The sequence below is a fragment of the Mesoplodon densirostris genome, chromosome 11, assembly GCF_025265405.1.
Source record: "Mesoplodon densirostris isolate mMesDen1 chromosome 11, mMesDen1 primary haplotype, whole genome shotgun sequence".
Lineage (NCBI taxonomy): Eukaryota > Metazoa > Chordata > Mammalia > Artiodactyla > Ziphiidae > Mesoplodon > Mesoplodon densirostris.
Window position 1 is genome coordinate 13,136,995 of NC_082671.1, and position 26,828 is coordinate 13,163,822.

The 26,828-nt window shown below is 40.7% G+C and overlaps 1 protein-coding gene across 5 annotated transcripts in view; it reads right to left on the bottom strand.

Moving 5' to 3' along the window:
• Positions 1-26,828, bottom strand: part of GUCY2C (guanylate cyclase 2C) — a 118,792-nt gene that overhangs the window by 49,616 nt on the left and 42,348 nt on the right. For 3 of the 5 annotated variants that reach the window (XM_060112437.1, XM_060112436.1, XM_060112438.1), the window contains 7 exons: positions 17,516-17,628; positions 16,103-16,167; positions 13,061-13,276; positions 10,591-10,712; positions 8,813-8,909; positions 6,686-6,803; positions 4,279-4,414 (listed from right to left, as the gene is read on the bottom strand). In XM_060112437.1, the coding sequence (XP_059968420.1) occupies positions 4,279-4,414; positions 6,686-6,803; positions 8,813-8,909; positions 10,591-10,712; positions 13,061-13,276; positions 16,103-16,167; positions 17,516-17,584 (823 nt within the window). In that variant the 5' untranslated portion in view covers positions 17,585-17,628. The remainder of the gene's footprint in view (positions 1-4,278; positions 4,415-6,685; positions 6,804-8,812; positions 8,910-10,590; positions 10,713-13,060; positions 13,277-16,102; positions 16,168-17,515; positions 17,629-26,828) is intronic. The other 2 variants (XM_060112439.1, XM_060112435.1) reach the window with 1 other exon arrangement.

Here is a 26,828-nt window from a genome sequence, read left to right on the forward strand (position 1 = left end):
TATCTTCTCTGACCACAATGAGCTGAAGTTAGAAATCAATAACAGAAGGAAAACTGAAAAATTCGTCCATTTGTGGAAATGAAACAGCACACACTTAAACAACCAATGGATCAAAGAAGAAATTACAAGGGAAACATTTTAAGACCTAGAGATAGATGAATATAAAAATACAACACACCAAAACTTATGGGACACACACAGTGAAAGCAGTGCTAAGGGGAAATTTATAACTATAAATGCTTACATTAAAAAACAATAAAGGTCTCAAATCAACACCCTAACTTTACAACTTAAGGAACTAGTTAAAAGAACAAATTAAACCAAAAGCTAGCAGAGGAAGGAAGTTGTAAAGATTAGAGCAGAGATAAATGAAATACAGAATAGAGAATCAATTGAGGAAATCAATGAAACCAAAAGTTGGTTCTTCAAAAAGTTCAACAAAATTGACAAACCTTTCAGATAGAGTAAGGAAAAAAGGAGAAGACTTGAATTACTAAAATCATAAATGAAAGTGGAGACATTACAACCAATTCTAAGGAAATAAAAAGGAATATAAGGCAGTACCTTGAGCAACTGTATGCCAAAAAATTTGATAACCTAGTTGAAATGAACAAATTTCTAGAAACACAAAACCTACCAAAACAAAACCATGAAGAAACAGAAAATCTGAATAGACCAATAACTAGTAAGGAGACTGAATCAGTAGTCAAACATCTCCAGACCCTCTACCCCCTAAGAAAGGGCCCTGAACCTAATGACTTTACCAGTGAATTCTACCAAACATTAAAAAAATAATTAACAATCCTTCTCAAACTTTTCCAAAAACCTGAAGAGAGAGAAACACTGCCTAACTTATTCTATGAGGCCAGAATTACTCTAATACCAAAGCCAGACAATGACACTAAAAGAAAACTACACACCAATATCCCTTATGAACATTGATCTAAAAATCCTCAACAAAGTATCTGTAAACAGAATTCAATAGCATATTCAAAGGAGAATACAACATGACCAAATAAGATTAATTCCTGATGCAAGGGTGGGTCAACATATAAAAATTAATCAATATAATACACTACAAGAGAATGAAGAAAAAAAACACATGATCATATGAATTGATGCAGAAAAAGCATTTTACAAAATTCAATACTTTCATGATAAAACACTCAACACACTAAGAACAGAAGGAAACTACCTCAACATAATAAAAGCCATATATGAAAAACCCACAGCAAACATCATACTCAATGGTGAAAGACTAAAAGCTTTTCCTCTAAGATCAGGAACAAGGCAAGGATGCCCAATTTCACCACTTCTATTCAACATAGTACTAGAAGACCTAGCCAGAGCATTTAAGCAAGACAAAAAAAAAGGCATCCAAGTTGGAAAGGAAGAAGTAAAATTAACTCTGTTCACAGAAAATATGACTCTATATGTAGAAAACTCACAAGATTCCAAACACAAATAACCTTTTATAACTAATAAAAGAGTGCAGCAAAGTAGCAAGATATCAAGTCAACACAAAAAAATCAGTTTCATTTCTATACACTAACAATGAACCATCAGAAAAGGAAATTAAGAATACAGTTTCATTTAAAATAGCATCAAAAAGAATAAAATACTTAGGAATTAACTTAACCGAGGAAGTGAAAGACCTGTACAATAAAAGCAACAAAAGATTTCTGAAAGAAACTTGAGAAAACATCAATAAATGAAAACACATCCCATATTCAAGGATTGAAAGACTTAATATTGTTGAGAAATCAATATTACCCAAAGCAACTGACACATTTAATGCAATCCCTATCAAAATCCCAATGATATTTTTTTCAGAAATAGGAAAACTCATCATAAAATTCATATGGAATCTCAAGGGACCCTGAATAGCCAAAACAAATGCTGAAAAAGAAGAACACAGCTGGAGGACTCACACTTCTTGATTTCAAAACTTACTACAAAGCTACAGTAATCAAAAGATACTGGCATAAAGTCAGACAAATAGACCAATGGAATAGAATAGAGTGTCCAGAAATAAAACACTGCATATATGGTAAAATGATTTTCGACAAGGGTGCCAAGACAATTCAATGGGTGAAAACATAGTCTTTTCAACAAATGGTGCTGGGAAATTTGATATCCATATGCAAAAGAATGAAGTTAGACCCTTAGATAATGCCATATACAAAAGTCAACTCAAAATGCAGCCACAACTTAAATATAATACGTAAAACTGTAAAACTCTTAGAAGAAAACGCAGGGCAAAAGGGTTGCAACACTGAATTTGGCAATGATTTCTTGGATGTGATACTAAAAGGCATAGGCAACAAATGAAAAAGTAGACAAATTGGACTTCATGAAAAGTTTAAAAATTTTGTGCATAAAAAACAGCACAGTGAAAAGACGTCTCACACAATGGGATAAAACATGTGCAAATCATATATCTAATAAGGGATTAATATCCAGAATATATAGAGAACTCCTAAAACTCAACAATAACAACAGAAAACAACACAATTCAAAAATGGACAAAGGACCTGAACAGACATTTTCCAAAGAAGATATACGAATGACCAATAAGCACCTGAAAAGGTACTAGACATTATTATTCATTAAAGAAATGCAAGTCAAAATGACAATGAGATACCACTTCATACCCATTAGGATGGCTTATATATATCTCTCTCTCTCCTCATCAACATACACACACACACACACACACACATATATAAATAAAAGTGTTGTTGAGGATGTGGAATATTGGAACCCTTGTGCACTACTATTGGTAGGAATGTAAGATGGTATAGCCATTGTGTAAAACAATATGATGGTTTCTCAAAAAATTAAAAATAAGATTTCCATATGATCCAGCAATTCCATTTCTGAGTATGTACTCAAATAAATTGAAAGCAGAGTCTTGAAGACATCTTTATACACTGATGTTCATGGAAGCATGAACATCATGCTTTTTTGCATAAGCAAAACGTTGTATATAATATGATGGAATATTATTCAGCCTTAAAAAGGAAGGAAACATATCCTACAATATGGATGAAACTTGAGGACACCATGCTAAGTAGAATAAGGCAAGCACAAAAAGAAAAATATTATGATTCCACTTATATGAGGTACATATAAATCATAATCGTAAGAGTACATGGTCAAAATTGTAGTAAAAATCATAAAGACAGAAAGTAGAATGGCGGTTTCCAGGGGCTAGAGGGAGGGGAGAATGGGGAGTTATTGTTTAGTAAGAAGAGAATTTCGGTTTTGCAAACTGAAAGAGTTCTGGAGATGGAGGATGGTGATGGTTGCACAACGATATGAATGTACTTAATGACACTGAACTGTACACTTCAAAGTGGTTAAGATGGTAAATTCTATGTTATGCGTATTTTACCACAATAAAAAAAACTGAGACAAAATGCACATAAAGTCACTGGCAGAACTTGGGATACAGGGAATGATTAATGACTCTCCCTCCCTCCCTGCATCTTCAGGGGAGCAGAAGTGATCTCTTCCTGTCATTGTCCTACCCCACAGATGCTGGTACAGCCCTCAGTCTTTACTGATGGGTGTCTGCTGCCCTCTGAAGCCAAGAGAAGAAGGCTCACTCTGCAGCAGGATAAAGGTTTTCCAGAGTAAAGATTTCAGGCAAGTTAGAGAAGTGAACTGTCATTTGTCTTTTATGTAATACCCATTAAATCTAAAAGGAAATTTCTTCCTAATACCTGGATGAGATCTGGGAAATGAAAGACAGAAGTTTCAATAGGGGTTTGTGTAGAAAAGGAATGTTGATCCATGTGGTTCAGAGGGACATGTACTGGGAGGTTTTGGATGGCATTGCTATGAGAGGGTTTTTAGTTACAGACGTAACACAGGGTCCTTGATCCCTGAAGGACAGAAAGGGAGACATGGAAGGACGAAAATCAAACTGCAGCTACTTCTCTTCTTGCTGGTCTCTAAGCAGAGTCAGGACATCACTGCCAAAACAACCTGTGATGAGCTTGTTCATAAGTATAGGGCCTGAGCTACCTGGTCTTTCTTTGATATCCAAAGATTCTCAAGTTCTGAAGCATAAACTGGGGTCTAAAGATTATAGCATCCCCAAGGTTTATGCAATTATGTTTGCCTCCAATTAAGTCAAAGGTATTGAGCTGTTAATCCGTTTATTGCCACACCCTCTCTTTCCTTCCCAAAGTCTGCCCACAGGGCCCATATTTCATCAGATTCCTCTAGAAACTGTTAGGCAAGTGTTGTTTGCTCCTAGGAAACCGGTACCTTCAAAAGTGACGTTCCTGAAAGCATGAGCAAATTTAGAGGTGGTAACTTCTTTTCCATTTTCAAGAAATATCCTCAACATGTGTCCAAAGAGCAAGACTCCGTTAAAGTAGGCAGCAGCGAAATCATCTTTTGCCTGAATGGTAAAGGAAAATCTTAAAATGAGTTCCAAGAAAAAAAAAAAAAGATTCTGGTCTTGAACCTGGAGAAACACATTCTTGGGGTCAGCAGGGTAACTGGAAAGGTGAAGGAATATTAGGGGAATTGTAGGCGTGGTCTTAAAGGAAGTTTTGGAAAAACTTTTCTTGGGCCAGGGCTCTTTATCATCCCCACGTGACAATTCTGTCCTCTCTTGGGATCAATAAACTGCAAACCCTGCCTTTAGGGAAGTATATAAAAGCAGCTGCGCTTCCTCCTTCCCATGATGAGAAAATATTTTACTTCGACCAGGAAGGACAACATACAGCATTTTCGATTCCTGTAAGGTTTTATATAGAAATAATGCTTTCATTTAAGAGGAAAAGAGAACAGCAACAAAAACAACCCCACTGCCTTTGAGTATCCTGGTGGGGTGGGAAGACTTTTGATTGGATGATACTATTGAATTTGCTTTGGAGATAGTCCTGATTGGGTGTTAGTTCAAGCCACAAAGGTCTGCCCTGGGGAACATAAGAAGGGGGTCAGAACTCCTCTGCCTTTGCGACAGTTGTGTGGTTGTCTTCACAGAGATGGGCTATGGCTTAAAAGTTCTGTGCCCCCCTGAGACCACATGAGTTCTGTCGGCTCAGACACTTTGGAACTCCCACCTGTGAAGAATCAGACTTTTGCTAGAGCCTAGAAGCTGTGCAAATGATATGTGAATACTACACCCAGAAGTATATTTGCTAGAAAATATAAAAAGGAAAAACTAAAACACTTCTCATTGGTTTTAGTGTCTTTTGCTGAAATCATCCCTTCATGACATGAAAAGAATCAGTTAAGACCCAGTCCCCAAAGGGGTTGCAACCCCTAATTTTGGCAGGGTTGCAAAACACAGGGCTTAGAACTGCTAGTCTAGGCAAAACTGTGATTCTCTCAAAGGTCCCCAACTTTCCTCACTGCTCTTTGGGCCTTGTCATCCCAAAGTTGTTCAGGGTCCTCAGGACAGACTGCCCCTCCACTTCCCTCTCCAAACCTGCTCTCAACTGTGTCTGAGGGCAGAAAACATCCGATGAATTTAGTCGCGTTAAGGTGCAGTGACTGATAAAACCCAAAGTGGTATTAGCGGCAGGGGTCTTGCATTTAATTGAGACATTAATGATTTTTTAAAATATATTTTAAAAATTTCTTGATTTTCTTCCACTGTGTCTGGTCTTCTTTGCAGCGCGTGGGCTTCTCTCTAGTTGTGGCGTTTGGGTTTTCTCTCTCTAGTTGTGGCGTGCGGGCTCCAGAGCGCATGGGCTGTCTGCAGTTTTTGTGGCACGTGGGCACACGGACTCTCTAGTTGAGGCATGTGAGCTCAGTAGCTGTGGCGTGCGGACTTAGTTGCCCCGTGGCATGTGGGATCTTAGTTCCCTGACCAGGGATCAAACCCCCGTCCCCAGCATTGGAAGGTAGATTCTTTACCACTGGACCGACCACCACGGAAGTCCTGAGACATTAATGATTTAATGTCCAATTGGAGGTTCTTTTTCTGGGACAAATGCTAAACCAGATGGGATGCTGGGATAAGAGGAATAAACCAGGCCTCGCCTGGACAAATTTGAACAATGGCCTGGCCAACCTAATTAAAAAAAAAAAGGACAATGTCTTAACCTAGGAATATGTAGCTCTAGAGGTAGAACTGTGATATCAGGGCCAGCAGAAAGTTGCTTTAGGATGTAGGGGACTTCATTTATCTTTCATTGTTTAATTTCTACCTCCCCGACATTAGCAGGGCTTCTTCTGATCTTCCCACACTGTCATTTCTGTTCTGATGTTCCAGCAGTGTGCAATTTGCTGTTGATCTATAGCCTAGCACAGTGACCTACAGTAACCGTATTAGTAGCAGGAATCCTGCTATTGGCCTCAGTTGAGCGAATTGGAACAAGTGAAAAAAACGAATTGCTCATTTTAGAATTTGGGTCCCGGGCTTCCCTGGTGGCGCAGTGGTTGAGAGTCCGCCTGCCGATGCAGGGGATGCGGGTTCGTGCCCCGGTCCGGGAGGATCCCACATGCCGTGGTGTGGCTGGGCCCGTGAGCCATGGCCACTGAGCCTGCACGTCCGGAGCCTGTGCTTCACAATGGGAGAGGCCACAATAGTGAGAGGCCCGCGTACCGCAAAAAAAAAAAAAAAAAAAAAAAAAAAAAAAGAATTTGGGTCCCAAATGGAAGGATGATATTTTACCCTTGCCAAAAAAATAATAATATATATGTATATGAAGCTTACCAGTGATAAATTCTTGGAGAAAGAGCTATTTGAGACAGAATTTTCAGGAGGCAGTGTCAGAACAAGAACATTTTTCATATAGTCAGGGGCTGTAACATTGTCCATGAAGTAGTGGTCACTGGAATAAAAAGTACAAGTTTCTCATGAAAATTAGATTCCTCCAAAAATAGAAATGGAGCTTCTACAATTCATACAGCAGCCTTGAAATAGTTTAAAACATCTTTTTCCTGCAAAACGTTCTACTTTTCCCAGATAAGTTCCTTCTACACCTGCTACCCTGAATAGCAGAAATTAGGCAGCTGTGGTTAACATACACAAATGGAAAGGAAGATCAGAACACAGATACTTATATGAGGAAGCTTTTTTGGGGGCTCTGGGCACATAAGCTTGTTTTCAAGGCTTAATGACTCTTGGTTTATACCTGGAAACTTTCTTTTCCGTAAGTGCTCATAACACTTTAGAGATTTAGGGATAGGACAGAGAGAAATTTTATGAATTAAATTTACTTTCCAGATGGTGAAACATAAGCATGAAAAGACTAAGCATTTTCTCTAACACTGTAAGCTTCTTAACATTAGATTATCGGCCCTTGTATCCTCGACTCCTAGACAGTATTTGGTACACTGTGGACCCTCAATACCGTCTGGGGTGGCACTGCCAATCATATGGGTCCCAGGCTTCCTAATCATTTTAATGTTTTAATATGCAAATAATCTAACAAGCTTGAACCACTGTAACTAGGATGACCATCATTTAATAGGCAAACAGTAGGTGAACACATCTATGTGCAGAGGACTGTGTGGAATAGTTTGCACATATTGTCACATCTAATCCTAAAAGCACCCTTATAAAGTAGACATTTTTATTCTCACTTTACAAATGAGAATTTCAAGATCTACTAAGTAATACCCAAGAGTCAAATGAACCAGAAGTGTCAGAGTTAGAATTTGAACCCAAGTTATGTCTAGTTTCAAATGAATCTATCTCATGAGCATTCCGAAACAGACCCAGAGGTCCTTAGGGAATAGTGACAAAAGAATGCCAACACTTTGGCAGTTGATTGAGAATTTGCTAAAAATAAAATTACACCAGGCTTGTTACACTGAGGCCTCCTTCCAGAGGGCAAAGCAGCTATTGAAAGCAGCTATCAATGTGGTTGTAGGAATAAAATGTTGATCATTTTGCCCTCTTTTTCGTATTCTGCAGCTAAAAGGCTCGGTTGACTAAATGATCTTTGTGAACAAGATAGGCCTGCAGTTCCTATGCTTCATTTTTCTCAATACTGGGACAAGTGCATTTAGTGTGGGTGAAATGACTAGGCTAATATGATATAGTGCAGGAATAGCTTCTGGTTTGAATACGGACAGGGAATGATTAATGATCCAATCAGATAAGTGAAGTCATATGATCTAGCCGATGGGGCAAGGGACACAGGTGTACCAGCAACACCTTTTTTAAGCCTAATCTGACTCAGATATTACCTTTACACAGTTTGTTTGTGGGGTCTCCAACCATGTTAGAAAATGAGTAGTAAAAAGAGGGAATGTGATAAAAGGTAGTTTCTGTTCTCCAGAATTTCCTCCCCTTAGTTCCAGATAAGTGCAGAGGAAAAGATCACCACCCAATGACTATACCACAGAGGGCAAAGAATAACTGTGTAAATCAAATTCACTTAACGGGAACTTTTCTCTTACCGAAGGTGGCTGAAGGAAAAATAATCTAGGACCAAAGACCATTAGCAATTGAAGGCATAGATAGGGCCCACGTTCTCAGAAATATGATTGGGATATTAGTTGATTTATTACTGCCCGGAAAAAAAACACCTTAAAATCAGGCTGAAGACCAGGATCTTTGTTGAATGAGCGTGCCGGTTTAACAGGGATTTCATAAAACTTTTGTATTTGACATGATAGTGATGTCAAAGGTATACATCCCTGCTAAAGCTATAATTCATTAAATAAGAATGAGGGTGTGATAAAGAAGAAATGAAACACTGGTTAAAGTATTATCTTCATACAGAATCCCATTTTAGGCTGTGCAAAACGTGAGAAAAGAGAATATCTTCCAGAAATCCTTAGAGTATTTCCTTTCTGAAAGGAGGAGAGTTCTTCCAAACATGATACCTACTTGAATAAATCCACGAGAATAATGACAGTGTCTTCAGCCGCTGCTTGGTCACCCTTGAGGACGTTGATGGTGTTTGGTGTACCACACACAACAATCACTGCAGGAGACAGAGTAAGACAGGGAGAAAAATATACAGTGGTCTACTCCCAAGCAGGAAGGGAACCAGGGGCCTGAATGTGAACCCAGTAAGGCCACGCTACATTCGTGTTTTAAGATGAACACCAGTTCCTCCAACTCACTGCCCCCTCCTTTCATGTCTCATTTACAGTCACAGAAGAAGAGGAGAACTGCATGGGATCTTAAAAAGAATCATCTGGTCCTTCCCCTTAATTGTATTGATTTAAGGAGACTGTAGCTAAAATGTCAATGAGATAAAAAACTGGTGGAGGAATAATTCTGATAGTCAAGTAGTTGAGTCTGGCTTAGTGCTTATTCCGTTACACGAGGCTGGAGTAGTTACAGAAGCTATTTTCAGTGGTAAGTGAAGGGCACTGCCACTTGTAAAGTAGCTGGAAAAGATATAAATGAACGTGAGAATTTATGAAGTCTTCCTAAGCACCTTTCCTTGGGTTTTGGTTGCAGCTTCTTAGCTCAGAACTCAGTGATTTCAGTGATCGAGTTCCAGTCTGATTCTCTAAGCTCTCCTATCCACTGCAGTCAGATTTCCCAAATGCATGGCTTGATGAGTAAGATGAATAAGCTGGGAGACACTTCATGAGATCTGTTCACACTGTGTTGTCCAGTTGAACTGTAAACACTTTAGGGACATGAATCATCTTATATTTCTTGTTCCCCATATCTTGGTTAACGTTTTGCATATGGTAGGCTCTTAATATGGCAAATGCTTAATTATAACAGCAAATGATATTTCAAGCGATACCAGGAAATCCTGACAAGCAAGAACATTTCCTTGTAGAAAATTCCACAGTTGATTCCTTTGCTCCTGATATATTCTTATTTGCAAAAAGAATTCTGTGGGAAGTGAAATAAATCACCAAATAACTTAGTATCCCATTGGCTTTTCACACTTGGCCTATAACTGAGAGATCATTAGGCAGGTAAAACACCGACAGAGTAAAGCAAAGTGAGACAATCCTTGCCTACCTGGTAATTTTGCTTAAGGCTACATATCAATAAATACATCCTCTTGGTCACCAGGGGACCAGGGTTCAGAATATTTGAGAATTCGTCACAAATCCAACAATATATTAGATTGTGGTGAACTTAAAAAGCAGTTTACTAATGGTGGATCGTGATATCATTTTTGGCTTATAAAAGCTGGATTTTTTTTTTTTTTTTTTGCGGTATGCGGGCCTCTCACTGTTGTGGCCTCCCCCGTTGCGGAGCACACAGGCTCCGGACGCGCAGGCTCCGGACGCGCAGGCTCAGCGGCCATGGCCCACGGGCCCAGCCGCTCCGCGGCATATGGGATCCTCCCAGACCGGGGCACGAACCCGTATCCCCTGCATCGGCAGGCGGACTCTCAACCACTTGCGCCACCAGGGAGGCCCTAAAAGCTGGATTTTAACATCATCATTACTTTCATAATGTTAATATATTTGCTCAACATTACTTTGCTAATTTCTCTCAGAGGATAAGGTTTTAATCAGCAAAAGGAACAGTATAATGGAGGTGCATGCAGCTACAGATCTCTGCAAATATACAAAATATACAGTAACGATGATAGCTCTGTGGTGGCAGATTTGTCAAAATGACTCATAGGGAGGTGGCAGTTGTGTGGACGTAGCTGGCCAAAAATTATCTTCATGTCTTCTTACCATTGCTTTTCCTGTTCTGGTCCATTAAGATATGCTGAAACTCATTATCTCTTCTCAGCGTCTCCCTGAAGGTAAGTTTCTGAGAAAAATGGGAAACACTACTCTCCAGAGCATTGAGGTACCTAGAACAGAAAAAAAGAGAAACTCTAAGAAATCAGCTTAGTTTCTTCATGGCTTTCCATGTTGTTAGCTCACTGTTTACAGAACTGTCCAGGGACTTGTTCACCTAAAATTCATTTCTACCACTAACACAATAGACAGTACACAGCATGATACCAATGGTTAGGACTAAGGACATCTAACTTAGGGAAAGTTTTAGGGAATCTTCATGTATATATACAGATAGTAGACATTTGGCAAATCCCTTATAATGGCTTCTTGTTATTTGCTGAAGGAAGACTATTCTGCTTGTCCCATTATCACAGATAAATGGAAACTTTTGAATCTATAGTACAAAAATTCAGAGTTGATAGGAATAATTTCTCCTACTGTGTGAAACGGACTTTTGTGTGCTCTAAGTTCATCCCAGAATTTCTAGGATGCTACCTTAGGGTTGATTCTTGTTGTTCCCTGGATGTGTGTTCCCAGTGGTACCCTATTTTAGTCCTCTGAATGCTTTGGTGGAGAGCTACTGCAGACTCCTTCAAGAGGTTCTTTCTGCCACCTTTGCTGGAGTTGTGTGAGCCTTGTGATTTTATTTTAGCAATGGTACCCAATATCCTGTTCTCCCCACCACCCTTATTCCTCTGAAAAGCCGTGAGAGAATGATTTCTAACTCCTGTAGGACAGGCAGAATGCATATTCTCTGCTATCATATGTTGCACGGTAATATGACAGCATTTACTTCTGGTCTCCCTTCTCCTTACCTGTAAAATGGAGATCATAGTACTTGTTCTCTTTTCTTTAGAGGGTTTATTTTCATGAAAATATATTTATTGGGACTTCCCTGGTGGTCCAGTAGTAAAGAATCCACCTTACAATGCAAGGTACGGGGGTTTGATCTCTAGTCAGGGAACGAAGATCCCAAATGCTGGGGCAACTAAGCCCACATGTCACAACCACTGAGCTCACACGCCTCAACTAGAGCCTGAGTGCCGCAACTAAGATCCGACACAGCCAAAAAATAAATAAATAAATGAATAATAAATCTAATATATATATATATATATATATATAAATACTTATTGCTAGGTCACTTATGCCATTTGGGAAGAATTAGAAAAAAATTTAGTCGATATATTTACGATTACATAGACACTTTATGTCAATCACATTGAGACAACAAAATAAATCAGATCACTGTTAACTAAAAAACTCTATGAGAAAATGCAACTTTTGAAAATATGTTTCAAAAACATTTATTCAGAGTTCTCAAGACATGTAACACACTCCATATGATTCCTTTTTATTAATATGAAACATTAGCTGCACACCCTATAGAATAAACGTTCATTATTCAATTGAATCTGTAGAGCTCATATCCTAAGACTGTCGGCCTCAACATCAGACTCTCCTTCTTACACCACTACGTTCTAGTAGTTAATAACAATTTAGGTAGAGGTCAGGAAGAACATTGTGGCCACCCTGAATAACTCCATGCACTCCTTTTAGGAAATAAATATTAGGTAACTTTTTAAACATGTTCTTGAAAAGACATTTTTCATTTGCTGTACAGCAAAACTAACACAACATTGTAAATCAGCTATACTTACTCCAATAAAAATTCTTTTAAAAAGAGACGTAGATGTAGAGAATGGACATGTGGATGCAGTGGGGAAAGAGGTGGGTGGGACGAATTGGGAGATTAGGTTTGACATAAATACACTACCATAAGTAAAACAGATAGCTAGTGGGAACCTGCTGTATAGCACAGGGAGCTCAGCTCGGTGCTCTGTGATGACCTAGGTGGGAGGGAGGTCCAAAAGGGAGGGGGTATAGATATGCATATAGCTGATTCACTTCGTTGTACAGCAGAAACTAACACAACACTGTAAAGCAATTTTACTCCAATTAAAAAAAAATGGCTTCAAACCAAAAAAAAAGAAAAAGAAAGTGCTTAGTGCAATGTTTGGCAAAAAGTAAGGACTCAAAGAAAGTTGCTGTTAAAAAAAAACAGACATTTTTATCTGTTGCTACTGATTTAGATCATGGAATCAGTGAACTGTTGTACACTTCCAAGTGAAATTTCAATTTGACCTAAAGTTAATGGGTATCTACTTCAGAGAGCTATGCTTAATATACGTAGTTCAAACAGGAGTAACAAACAGCCTTATCTAAATATATCTACAGCTTAAGAATGAAATCAATTAAATGTAAGCTATGTACCACTTGTGTGTAAGAAAGTGGGTTGGTTTCCATTCCCAATGCTACTATTCATGGAAGCCATGTCTGATAATAACTAGTGGCCTGCTGAGAGTTTATGGCTTCTCTCCCTGCTAAGTGCCAGAAGGATATTAATGGTCCTGCTTACCAGAAACAGTCCTCAGACTCGGTACCATTCTTAAAAACATAGGTAGTGTTCCAGGAAAAAGTTTTGAATGGAAAAGAATTGACCTTCCAAAAGTCAGCGAAGAAGTACATCAACTTCCTGGCTGGAGACATCAGCCTGGTTAAAGTTTCTTTGTAGTCACACGTCAATCCAAAACTTCCAGCTGAAATCATGGGATAGTTCAAATCTGTGTCAAGGCTATGCCAAGAGGTGAGAGAGAAACCAGTATCAGGATTAACCTAAGTAGTACAAATAAGATCCCCCTTTAAGCTGTTTCAGCATGTGGGTATAAATAACAAAAATGAAACAGGGTCATTCAAGCAGGTGTTCCATGTATATAGGTCTGTCCCTCACAGGTGAATCTAAAACAATATTTACTGAACGTATGCTATGTTCTACGCATACTCTGGGTGTTTTCTTGTATATGTGGCTTGGTTACTTTGATTTATTCTAAAATGAGTTGTCATTTGGGTTGTCCTAACATCTAGGCTAGGACATATGGACTTTGGGGAGTAGGGCAGAGAAAAAATAGAAAATGGGCCACCATAGCTACTACAAATGTTGTAAAGCCCAGAAGATGCCTTCTGCAGCTTCCCTCCATGCATTGCCTTATTTCCAGCTCTTCTACAGACGGCCTTTGAGACAGACACCACCTGAGGACCTTACTGTTTTCCTTCTGCTGCTTGGCACACGGGTCTGCTTGTGGTACCTTAAACATAGCAAGCTTTATTTTCTACCAGGGTCTTTAGAGATGCCAGAAATGCTGTTCCCCTCTGTCTTTGCCTGGCTGATACTTACTCATCCATCAGGCCCTTAATGAAACATCTCTTTATCCATCAGGAGAGCTTTCCTTGATAACTAAGACCAGGAATCATGGGTGAGAACCTGTTTAATATCTGTCTCCTCCACCAGACTGCAAGCGCCACGAAGGTGGAATCACGCCCAGCTTGTTCACCGCAGCATTTCCAGTCTGCCTGCTTTATGTGTAGATGCTTAAGATATATTTGATAAAGGGAGGAAAATGATCTCCCCTTCCATCTTCGGTGCTCCACTGAAAGGTTTCACTTGGGTGTCCTGCTTGCATTTCAAACTCCTAATGGCCACAGTGAAATTTGTCTCTTATTTTTGTTTCTCAAAACTGTTCCTTATCCTGATTTTCCCATTTCTTTTAGCGTTTTGATATCTCAAAGCCTTTTCAACTACTTTTCATCCCACACTCCAATATCCAATCAGTTATCAAATGCTATTGATTCTACTTTTAAATATCTTTAAGGCGATCCTCCTATTGCAAGTCGACTGCTTTCTCACTAGTTCAGGATCTCCTCCCCCCACCCCCACCCCCACCCCCGCTGCTGATTTTCCTGTCCTCAGTCTCTCCTGGTGGGCTCCAGCCTTTCCTCTACACTGTTGCCAATTATTCTTCCCCAAAGTTGAGCTGCTTCTGATGGCACTTCCCTGCTGTTTTAGTGGTTTCTGATGCAAATCTAATTAAAAACACTTCCCTCACTTAGAACTCATGACCACCCAAATATGGCCCTATTTAATTTTCCTAGTTTTATCCCTACTACTCCCCTATACATCTCTTTCACTCCAGTTAATACAGACTTTCACAAATTTTCTACACTTCCCTGATGCTTTGCTTTTACATATACTTCTCCCTCTGCTGGCTGGGATGCTTATCACCTCATCTACCCATTACAATTTAACCCATTCTTCAACACTCAACTCATATACCATCTCCTTCATGAAGTCTTTCTCCTCTTGAAGCTTAATTCTCCCAATCAGAGGGACCATTTCCTCTGTGCATCTATAGCACCTTGCTTGTACTTCTCTAAGGGAACCTGTCCCACCCTGCCTTGTATTGGTCACCAGTGTCCTTGTCACCTTCTCTATTTTACTTAATTGTCTCCACTCTGACACAACAAAAATGCGTCTTTGCACATGGAAGTTCCTCATAAGTGGTGAATCAATGTTCTACTTCTCCTTTCCTTCTGGGCACACTCTCCAGCAATATCAGTAAATGGTCAGGTAAGATGACAGTTGGGAATGAGCACAAGGAAGATAAGATTCTGTATTCATCTGCACTTTGGTACAGAAGATGAGGTCAAATGTGCTTCTGTGGGGTGTCTATGGTCTGTGTGGGTTTGAACGTCTGAGTCTGTTTATACAGTTGGGTGGCAGGTGTGAGAAGCAGACTTTGCAACAGAAATTTCAGAAGTGTAATGTCTACCCTTCAAAACCTACTGCAAGTGTTCCTTCAGCATAGTTTTCTCTGTGTAGACAAAGGGTGATCCTTGATTCACGGGGAGATGGAAGATGTGAAAGAAAGGCATGTGAGAGGGATGTGGATTGCGGGAGAGGTGATCTGGCAGAACAAAGTGTTTTGCAGTGAGGAGAATTACACTGAGTGAAATGATCGAAAGGGATGAGGGCGATTTTCCCAAAGCCAGGAAGTATTTTCACTCTAAATACAGTGGAAGCTTTTTCTTTTTTTTCTAAGCTGATAAGGGCACTGTGCAAAGTACTTTAGTATGTTATGTATATAATCCTCAAATAGTGCTTTGAAATAGGAACCCCGCTACCTTCCCTATTCTTACAGCCCTAAGGAGGGAACGGAGCCTTGTTAATGCCCTAGGGTGCTGCACTTTCTTTTGTGTTTGGGTACAGTCTGCCCATACTTCTGGGAAGATTTCCTTTATTCAACTCTCAAAACATCTAAGTTCACTATCTTCCCTGTTTCCCGCCTGGAGTCTAACTTTTCACCTCTACCTTTTTGCTTTTCAAGCTCAGATGTTAGTAACTGAACCGGAATATCTACTGTCATCCACCCCACACTGAGCAAAGGCTGAGTTACCCGGATGAGGGAATGACATTTATAGAGGGACTGTGAAATACGAGGGCCCTGGCACCCTCAATTGTATTGCCTTGACTAGATTGCTGTTTGATAAGTCATTTAAATCTTGATATGATGTCCTGACTTCAATTCACAGGGGCATGAAAACAACAACAAACCAAACTACTTACAACATCTGGTAGGTGGAATAGGTACACGTGGGCCCCATGAGGACACATCCCATCTGTTGGTTCCTCTGTAGGAGAAAAAAATAACAACCAATTCCTAAACCGAAAACTATGAATCAATGCACAGGAAAGAACCAGCAAGGGGAAGGCTCCCAGAAGGCTAGAAAGCGGGCCTCTCGAGATGTTAGAATGTAGAGCAGAAAGGAGCCACGTGCATGCCTTGGGCTGGGCGAGGGCCAGCCGAAGGATAAAGGGGTCCGAGAGGGGAGAGGCTGTGGAGGGAGGGAAGGGCATCCCACTGAAGGTGAACTGACTGAACGTGAACCTGGACTCTATCAAGAGGAGGATGTCCAGTGGTGGAGAGGGACTGGCAGACTGTCACATTAGCAGTTATCTGTAGGCCAAGGGGTGAAGAGGCTAGATTTGGAGGTGCTGTGGAGGGACAGGGCAAGTTTCAGGTTCAGAGAGAGCTACAAAGTGGGGCTGGAGAGAAGAAAATGCAGTGTGGCCAGGTGGGAGACTACAGATCTTAATTCCACTCTTTCTCAAGGGGAAACTGATTAGGAGCATTCCATCACTGGTGTTGGGCAATGAGGTGGGACCTCCCACCTGCAGAGACAGGGAGGAGGCACACCTGTTTATTAAACTCCCCTTGCTCACTCCCTGCCCTCCCATGATCAAGAATGACCACTTCCTGACAGGAGTGCGGCCAATCTGGTCGATGTGATGTTATTGATCAGAGCTTCAGAGCCATGGATCTGTGCCCAGTGCTCAGCTTCCTGCACGGCCTTCCCTTAGGTCTCTGTACCAAAGGGACCTCTCACACCCTACCTGCCTCTAGAGAGCTTGGACTACTCTTCAGTTCCAGAAAGCTCTGGTTGGGGATGGAGTTGGGAGGAGGAACTAGGCAAGAATCTCTCTCTTCCCATTTCTACGGATTGACATTACAGTTACTACTTTAAAGTTAAGTGTCAGATTCAGCCCTTAAGCAATAAACCTGTGACCGTGTATATGGTGATGACTTGTAAAAGATGTCTGGTGTAAGGCTTTAGAGTATATTTTTTAATGGGGCACCTCAGATTTTTCTTGAGGGACACGAAGGCAAACCAGTTAATACCAACACTTAAATTTTTTAAAAGTTCTAAAAACAGCTGAAAACAAAATAATTCCCCTCCATACCACTGAACGTGTACAGACAGAACATAGCTAAGGTTCTCCCCACTTTCCTGGATTCCTGGAGGGTGCCTGTCACTTGGGAAATAGACGGAGATACAGTGGGAGCACCCAGTCTCCAAATCACTCAGCTGCATAGCTGGAGATAATGTAAGAGATCCTGGCGGGCCAGCGCCCAAGCTCACGCTGTGGCCCTCCTGCGGCAGGAGGGTGTGAGCTGACTCTGCAAAGGCAGATACTCACTGAAATCATCCTGAGTAGGTCGAAGCCTTCACAGGTGCTACTCCGGCAGTCATTGGACTTATAAGCCATACCTTCCGAATAGATAAAGGTGGCATTCACGGTCACATTTAGGCCTATTATCCAGAAATGAGGGGAAAGAGAAGACTAGTGTTATTTCTCAGGAAGTTTATACCAGCCATGAGACTTCATTTTTCTACCTTTCTAGAAAAAGGAGATCTAGAGAGGTAAGTTAACTTGCTTAGGGTTACCAGCTGGCAGGTAGTGGAGCTGGGTTTTGAACATAGGGCAGTCTGATTCTGGAACCAATATGCTATAGATCAGTGGTTCTCAAAGCATGTGCCATAGACCCCTGAGGCACCTTGAGACTCTTTCAGGAGGTCCATGAGGTCAAAACTATTCTATTATTTTAAGACATTCACGAGCATATAGTGAAGTTTTCCAGAGGCTACATAATATGTAGTATGGCAACATTTTAATTGCAGAAGCAGATATCAGAATCCAACCATTTTCTATTAAGCCTGATATTAAAGGTTTGCTAAAATGTGAATCTCTGCCACTTTTCTCACCTACTTCTAGTTTTTGGTTTGAGAAATATGTTTTCTTTAATATGAAATTTTATTTACGTTAACAAATTCTTACAATTGTTATTCTAACTGCATCAATAAGAAAATATTTTGAACATTTTTCAGTTTTCATTTCCCATATAATAAACATTGATAAATGTAACATAAATGAAACTCTTTAGAACCCATGATTATTATTTTTTTTAATTTTTTTTTTTAGATGTTGGGGGTAGGAGTTTATTAATTTACTTATTTATTTTTGCTGTGTTGGGTCTTCGTTTCTGTGCGAGGGCTTTCTCTAGTTGTGGCAAGTGGGGGCCACTCCTCATCGCAGTGCGCGGGCCTCTCACTATCGCAGCCTCTCCTGCTGCAGAGCACAGGCTCCAGACGTGCAGGCTCAGCAGCTGTGGCCCACGGGCCCAGCCGCTCCGCGGCATGCGGGATCCTCCCAGACCAGGGCTCGAACCTGTGTCCCCTGCATTAACAGGCAGACTCCCAACCACCACGCCACCAGGGAAGCCCCCATGATTATTTTTAAGGGCGTAAAAGCCCTTGAGATGGGAAGTTTGAGCACCTGCTGCCTCTCATCACTATGGTGATGTGATGTGTTTCTGCTTACTTTTATCTCCTCAAATCCCACGTGATTTCTCAAGAAAATACTGAGCACTTTTTAGACAATGGGATGGGATGACTTCAAATCAGGCTTCACTTTTGAGATAACGGGATGACTTCAAATCAGATTTGGGGAGATACAAGCAGTTCCCTCCAAGTGCTGTTTTCATCCTTGTCTTGCTGGCACTCCCCCCAGAACACCATGAGATCTCAGTCCTGGGGAGGTTAGTAGAACATTATGGAATACAGGGTGATCTCAGAATGCTCTCTCTCAAATCTAGGGCTTTGTGGATGGGACTGGACCAAAGTGAATCTGGATATAGACGCTGGAGTCTAGGAAATGGACCCCCTTAGCACATGAGAGCACATGGAGGGTATGGACCAGGTACATTTAGCCATGGCACATACATCCTTGGGAAGCTGATTTCCTAAGGTTGAAGGAATCTTTTTTTCATGTTTTCCACCAAGTCCTATGTATTCTTCAAAACCCACAAAGCTTTCCTAAGTACTAGGGAAAAATATTGCTCTCTTGCATTTGGACATCACCCACATTTGAACTCTTTCTTTTCTTCAAATTAGCCCTTAAGTATACCGTCTTAAGCTTTTTCCCAAATAACAATGCTTAGTATGTTTAGACCATATATCTACCATTCTCTCACAAGCTGCACTTCTTGAGTTTACTATGCCTGAACATCTGTCCGACAAAACGTATCATCAAATGTAGAAATCTGGGCATCAATGTTTATTATTCTTTCACACACCTCCCCTTCCAATTCTCCTTTCATTGAGTCCATTTAAAAACCTCACCATTATTGACTCCATTTTACAAATGAGATGAGCGAACTTAGAATCAGTAACTCACTCAACGTCACTTAGTACACGATGGAGCAGAAATGCTGATTCAGGTGATATGAGTTCAGAGATCAGCATCTTACCAATGCACCATGCTGTTTATTTTATATGCCTGGTAACATGTTCTGACACCACAGCAACAAACACAATATCAACGTCCTTCACAAGCACAACAGTAAGAGCAGCAAAAATAAAACAACTGCTATTTATTGAGTTCTTACTATGTATTAGTCAGTGAATTAGGTCCTTTATGTGAATCTCCTCATTTAACTCACACCACACGCACAGAAGGAAACTACTATTTATTGTGATTTTACAGGTGAGGGAACTGAGGCTCAGAAAATGTAAGTAAGTTGCGTGAAGTCACTGGTGACAAATGGGTGGATAAAAGGCTGGAATATGAACCAAGGTCTGTCCGATTCCAAATCTCTGCTTCTAACCAGTGTTCCACTACCTTACTTTCACGAGCAACGGGTGGGTAAAGATCTTACAGTGGCGACATGATACACTCTGTGGAACCTGACAGATAGGGGTTTGACTCTCATTTCAAGCAGACAACTTGTATGACTTCAGCAAAGTTATTAAACCTCTGCTGTGAAACAGTGTCTGCAGTGTTGATCGTACAGAGCTGTGGCGAGTAAAGAGATTATCTATCTTACTTAGTGCTTGACAGGTACTCAAAAAACAAGAACACCAAGTTCAGGGAGACCAAGGGAAATGGCTCACATGAGATTGGCAGGGACTCCAATTCAGGTCCTCAGACTTCGAATCGAATGTTCTTTCCACTATACCACACTGCCCAGGTAAATAAGGGGATTTTACTAAATGACCTCCTAGTTCCATTATAGCGCTAGATCAGATCCATCCATTTATATGTGAATCCAGTCTCAGAAAGGACTGAAGAAATGTATATTGCACAGAAGACAGTTATTACACATATAGGATACATGATCTATGATACCTACCAAATTTTAAATAGAGAAAATTAAGACATCCTCTCCTTAGAACCATAAATAACCATTAAGGTGTATGAAATACTCGTTGACTCAGTAATTATACTTATGGCAATCTCACCTCAAAGCATGGGAAAAAACTATGTACATAAAAATGTTTATTGTAGTAGTTTTTAAATAATGGTGAGAAATTAAAAACAATGGAATGTCCTACCATAGGGAATTATTACATGATTTGGGAGGATATCTACTCTAAGGGGTATTGGTCATTCATTCACATGATGCTATGAAGATTATGCAGCTCTAGGAAAGCCACTTGTAGAATAATGTGAAATGAAATAAGAAGGACAGAAAATTGTTTCTGTGCCATAGTGACCCCAACTATGTTCTTAAAAACAAGAAACTCGGAGGCATATGAAAAGATACTGGAAATATCCAGGTGGCTGGAAATTATCAGGGGTGACTTTTTCCCCTTTATTCTACATGTTTTATCTACTGCTATAGCTTATTTTAATAATTAAGAGATACATGCAAACTAGCATATATAGGATGGATAAACAACAAGGTCCTATTGTAGAGCACAGGGAACTATATTCAGCATCCTGTGATAAACCATAATGGAAAAGAATACACACACACACACATACACAACTGAATGACTTTGCTGTACACCAGAAATTAACACAACATTGTAAATCAACTATACTTCAATAAAACATTTTAAAAAGTAAAATAAAATAATTTTCTTATTCCCCCCAAAAAGGAGATACAATAAAGAACTTCAACACTGAATTTGATTGCAAATTTATCATATTGACTGTATCTTATAATAACAGCCACCAGAGATGTAAAGAGTGAATAGACGGATTAAAAATCCCAGTGAAAGATTTAGCACCTGGATCTTTACTTAATTCATCTTCTTGACTAGTAACCCTGTGAAATCTCAGATACAGACCAAATCTTGCCTCTGAGAAGCTACAGAAGGAAACATAATGCCTTTCTGATGTTGAGTAGTTTTATCTACTTAAATCCAGTTAAGTTAAACCCAGCTTTATCTGGGACATTTCACTGCTGTGAACACCTGGGTTGGGGCCATCCCCAAAGCAGAGTAGATCATGAGTGAACTCATTGAGGTAGGGCTCAAATCCTTCTCTTTGAGGATCTATTGCCTTGAAATAGAAAAGGCCTGTGGGCCAGGCCCTTATAGAAGGTTGGGTGATCAGGCAAAGAACACAGGTCTTGGCTTAGCAACCCTCTGACCCCATAGGTGGTAACAGGGAGAATTCTGTTACCATCTTCTTACCAGCTTCAAGCAGACGCTGTCTCACTACTTCCATTCCCGCATTCACCACCTCTATCAAGTTAACCTGGGACGCTGGGAAGGCCGAGTTCTTCATCATCAGGACATTGATCTCGTAGTTGCCATTGCGGCATTTCTGACTTGCTTGGGAGCTCCAGAACAAAAGCCCTGGTCGGAGGAGCAGTGACCACAAGGCCAAGGCCAACAGTGGCGTCTTCATGACCTCCCTCACCTCAGCACCATACACCTTGCTTTACTCTGGGCTTTCAGGGAAGCAGAAACTCCAGCTGAACAGCCTGTCACTGGGTCCCTTGGTCTACTCTTCCCCACGCTCCTTTCTGGTCACCCCACTGGTCACGTGGACCACAGAATACAGCCTCCCTGTCGGTAATTAGCAGCTACATTACAGTAGGAGATAAACCAAAGTTCACTTTGCGTGTTTGCTCACAGATAGGTCAGAGTTATAAACGGGGAGATTACCTGCACCTCACCCAATAAAAAAAACATCACTGGTGACACATCACTGAGAAGAGGGAAAAGAGGAAGAGGGCAGTATTGCATATACCAAAAATGCTTTGTAAAGTGGAAAATAAAGGTCAAAGTGTTTAAGGCAAGAACAAATATGATAGATTATTAGCTTTTAGGTTATAGTTGCACATTGAAACTGAATCCTTCACATTGAAACTGAATCCTTAACTAGGAAGATCTGTGTTTCACTCACCCAGTCAGCAACTATTATTGAGACTTCATGGGGCATTGGAAGGGCACTGGGCATACAGCCATGAATGACATGGATACATTAATGTCTTCATGGAACACATGTCTTCTGGTGGGGAAGACAAACATTAAATAAATAATTATGAATAACTAAACTCAACAATGAAAAACAGTGCAGAGTGCTGTGGGAGCACATGGCAGATTAACCTAATCTATTCTGGAAAGTCAAGGACACGTCCCTGAGAAAGTATCCTTTGAGCTGAGCCCTGGAGGATGAACAGGAGTTAGCTGAATGGAAAGTGAGGGAGAGCACGTGAGGCTGGGACAGAGCTTGTGCAAAGGCCCAGAAGTGGGAGGGGGCAAGGATATTTGAGGAACTGAAAGAGATACAGTATGGCTGAAGTGAAGAAAGCTAGTCCGGTGCAGTAAAGGATGCCAGAGGAGTAGGCAAGTATAGGCCAGAGGGTTTCCTGTGAGCCATTAGGAATTTGGAACTTTACCCTAAGTCAAGAAAGGGACATGATCAGATAAATTTTGTAAAGAGCACTTAGGCTGCCATGGAAGAAATGACCTAGAGAGAGGCAGGAATGGGGTCATGGAGCAAATTAAGAGGCTGCTTCTGTGGTTTAGGTGAGAAGTGAAGGGGGCCAGATGAGGGCAGTGGCAGTGGAAGTGGGTTCAAGAGACATCTAAAAGGTAAAATGATAAGAAGATATTTCACTGGACTTGGGGCATTAGAGAGAGGGAGGAGTCAAGAGTGACCCGTTATACACTCAGCTGGGTGGATGGGAAAGCTGTTGACCAAGCTCTAGGATTTTTAAAGCAGCAAGAGAAAAGTGACTCATCACATGAAATGGAACCCCTATAAGACTGTCAGTGGATTTCTCAGCCCATATCTTGTAGGCAAGGAAACAGTGCAATGATATGTTCAAAGTACCTGAAAGAAAAAACCCTGCCAATCAAGAATATTATACCTGGCCAAATTATCCTCTAAAAATGGAGGAGAGATAGAGTCTTTCCCAGATAAGCAAAAACTAAGATAGCTCATCACCACTAGACCTGCCTTACAGAAATGCTTAAGGAGTTCTTCAAATTGAAATGAAAACATACTAAACAGCAATGCAAAAGCATATGAAAACATAAATCTCATGGCAAAGGTAAATACGTTAAAAAATGCAGAGTAAAATAATATCGTAATGGTGGTACCTAAGTTATGTTTAAGCTTAATATAAAAGTTAAATGATAAAAATTTGTTATTGGGCACACAATATAGAAAGTGTGGGGACAGGAGAGTAAAAGTACAAAGTTCTTGTAGGCAATTGAAGTTAAGGTGTTATCAACCTAAAATATATGGCTACAACTACAAGATATTTTACGCATGCCTTGAGCTAACCACAAAGAAAAAACTATAGCAGATACAAAAAAGATAAAGAGAAAAAACTTGAAAGCAAATCATTACAAGAAAACCATCAAATAGCAAAAGAAGACAGCGAGAGAAAGTAGCCCTACAAATTTTCCCCAGAAGTAACTCTATTTACAGTTTAAAACTGACCAAATACAATATATGAAATGATAAATTCAATCAATCACACTGGTCGGCCGCCAAAAATATTTTTTTAAATTTTATTGGAGTATAGTTGATTTATGGTGTTGTGCTACAAAAATTTTTAATAAAATCTGGGCTGTTGCCACTCTTCAGGTTAACTTGAATGGCCCTCTAGTGACCTACCATGTCCCAGCTGATCACACCTCTACACTGGCAGTTGCATCCCCCACTGCAGGGCCTACAAGGAGAATGGACTTCCTCAGATCATGACGTGAAAGAGATCTTGTGAGTGATCATGGAAAGGCTGCCTCCAGACCTCCTGGGACGGGACAGGAATTGCTTGGTGTAACAAACACTCCCTTGACTTAGCCTTGCCGGTTCTACTGTTCATCCCAGGTAAAAGGAGAAATGCATTCTGGGTACTCAATGAACCAGACATTAATAGAAGGGATTAGTAAAACTGAATGGGACAGTATTTGTGATTCTCCTCATTTTATAGTAGACCAAAACCTGAAAAATAGGCTGGTTCTAGAAATCCACTCAGTGATTGAAACCAGAAATTATGCTTCTTTTACCAGAAGCAGGGGAGAGAAACAGAGTGGTAACCAGAAGTGGGGAAAGGGTTATGAGAGGATTTTTAAGGGTGAAAGTTAGTTATTTAAATGTTGATAAGGAGCTGGTGGAGAGGGAGAGGTGGCAAATGTGAGAGAGGAGGTGTAAATGATGATGGCTCCAAGAAAATGAGAGGCAATGGGATTCCAAACATGGCAGAAAGAACAACTCTTCCTTATAAAAGGAAGAACGTGTTGTAGGATGATTGTGTATGTTCCTGAACAGAACTTGGATCCACCCACCTAGATATGCAGCAAAGCCAATCTACTGGGTTGTGGTGAAGGAAAGCACAGTGTTCACTGCAGGGCACCCAACAAGGAGAATGAGCAGCTCATACTCAAAGACCCAAACTCCCCGATGGTTTTCAGAGAAATGTATTTAAAGACAGTGTTGGGGTGAGGGTCACAGGGTGTGTGATCAGCTCATGGACACTTTTCGGATTGGTAGACGGTAAAGTGACAGGGTGGTGTTTCAGTAATCCTGATCATCAATTTTCCAGCTCCAACCAGTCTATGGTCTGGGTCCATATGTTCAGGGTCAGCAGTTTCCACCTGGCCGGGGGTCTGGTTTCCATAAGAAATAACTTAAGAATGTGTGTCAGACACTGTTATCTGTTTTTCTCAAGGAGAACTAGGACTTTATGACCCAATTCTTCAATTTTACTTATTGCTTAAGTTGTTATCACCTTCCTTGCTTGACTGCCTTTTCTTAGTTCCCGCTTTTGCCACTCCTTAAATGATTAATTGCTTGAGACTGTTTTCTCAAACAGGCCAGGGAAAATAAGGTGTTTTTTTTTCTAAAGGTGGGAGTGGGGGAACATGGAAGGGTCTGGAATCACGAAGGCCCTGCAGGGATCTGCTCGGTTTCATATATACACATATATTTCTAGACTTGTGGGCTGGAAGATGAGATCGTTTATGTATGATTGTTTAAATTTATTTTCTGAAGGTGGTGAGTCATTGGCTGAGAATGAAAGGAGAGCTGGGCTAGTTAGAGGCTTGAGAAGGGTGGGACTTGAAAAGTTACTGTGATGAGTGAGAGAAGGGACTGATAAGAGATGCGTCCTAAGGTTGTTTGTCAGTGGTGAGATTAGGAGATGAGTGACTGAAAACTGGCCCTACTCAGCCCAGCTTTATGATTTTCTCTAGCAATGTTTAGTTGCCCAAAAGCAGGTACAGGAAAGTGAATGGTTGGGCTTATTCAGGTATGGTTTTTCCAGGTAGGTGCAATGAAAGAACAAATGGATAAAAAAAAAAATTGAACAAAGTCAAAAGAGTGGAGAGATGGACTATAAAATCTAAATTGAATAACAATGAAGTGCATGCAGGAGGGGAGTGAGGGAAAGGCATAAAGAAGAAGCTTGAGGGAATTCCCTGCTCGTCCAGTAGTTAGGACTCCATGCTTTCACTGCCCAGGCTGTGAGTCCAACCCCTGGTGGGAGAACTAAGACCCTGCATGTCGTGCAGCACGGCCAAAAAAAAAAAAGAAGAGGCTTGAACGGATGACGGTACAGTAGGCAGGCAGAAGTACAGGTGGAAAGGGGACAGCTGAAACAAACAGCTGGAAGGGTAGTGTTTGCATTAGAGGGTGGATTTTCTGAAGTACTGATTTGAAAAGTTCAAGGTGGCTGAGGGGGCGGGGGAAGGAAAATGTTTTTGAACAGAGGAGTTTCAGGAACTCAGAGTCCAGTCTGTTGGACAGGTCACCTCCTGGGTATGAAAATCAACCAGACTGATAGCAGGCCCTTGCTGGGGAGTAATAAACCAGGGAGAACATCCAGGACTTCAGTAACTGACAGTGGTTGATGAAATGGGATAGAGAGTATCCTGGCTAGATGGTACATGCCTCAAGGGAACAGAGGTATTTTTTTTTAATTTTTAAATTATGAAGTAGACCATACATGTAAAGGCATATCTACAATGAATATATACAAATTAAAAGAATAATAAAATGAACACTCATGTACATACATTACAGCCTAAGGTATAAAATGTTACTAGAGCCTTTGTACTCTGTGTGCCCCATCCCTAACACATCACCTCTGCTTCTCCCAACCCAGCCATGAGGTGTACGCAACAGTCCATGAAGAGATACAGGATATTGAGGCATGTGTTGAGCATGGCGTAGCAATATGGGGATGAAAAACGGCTAGAGAAGA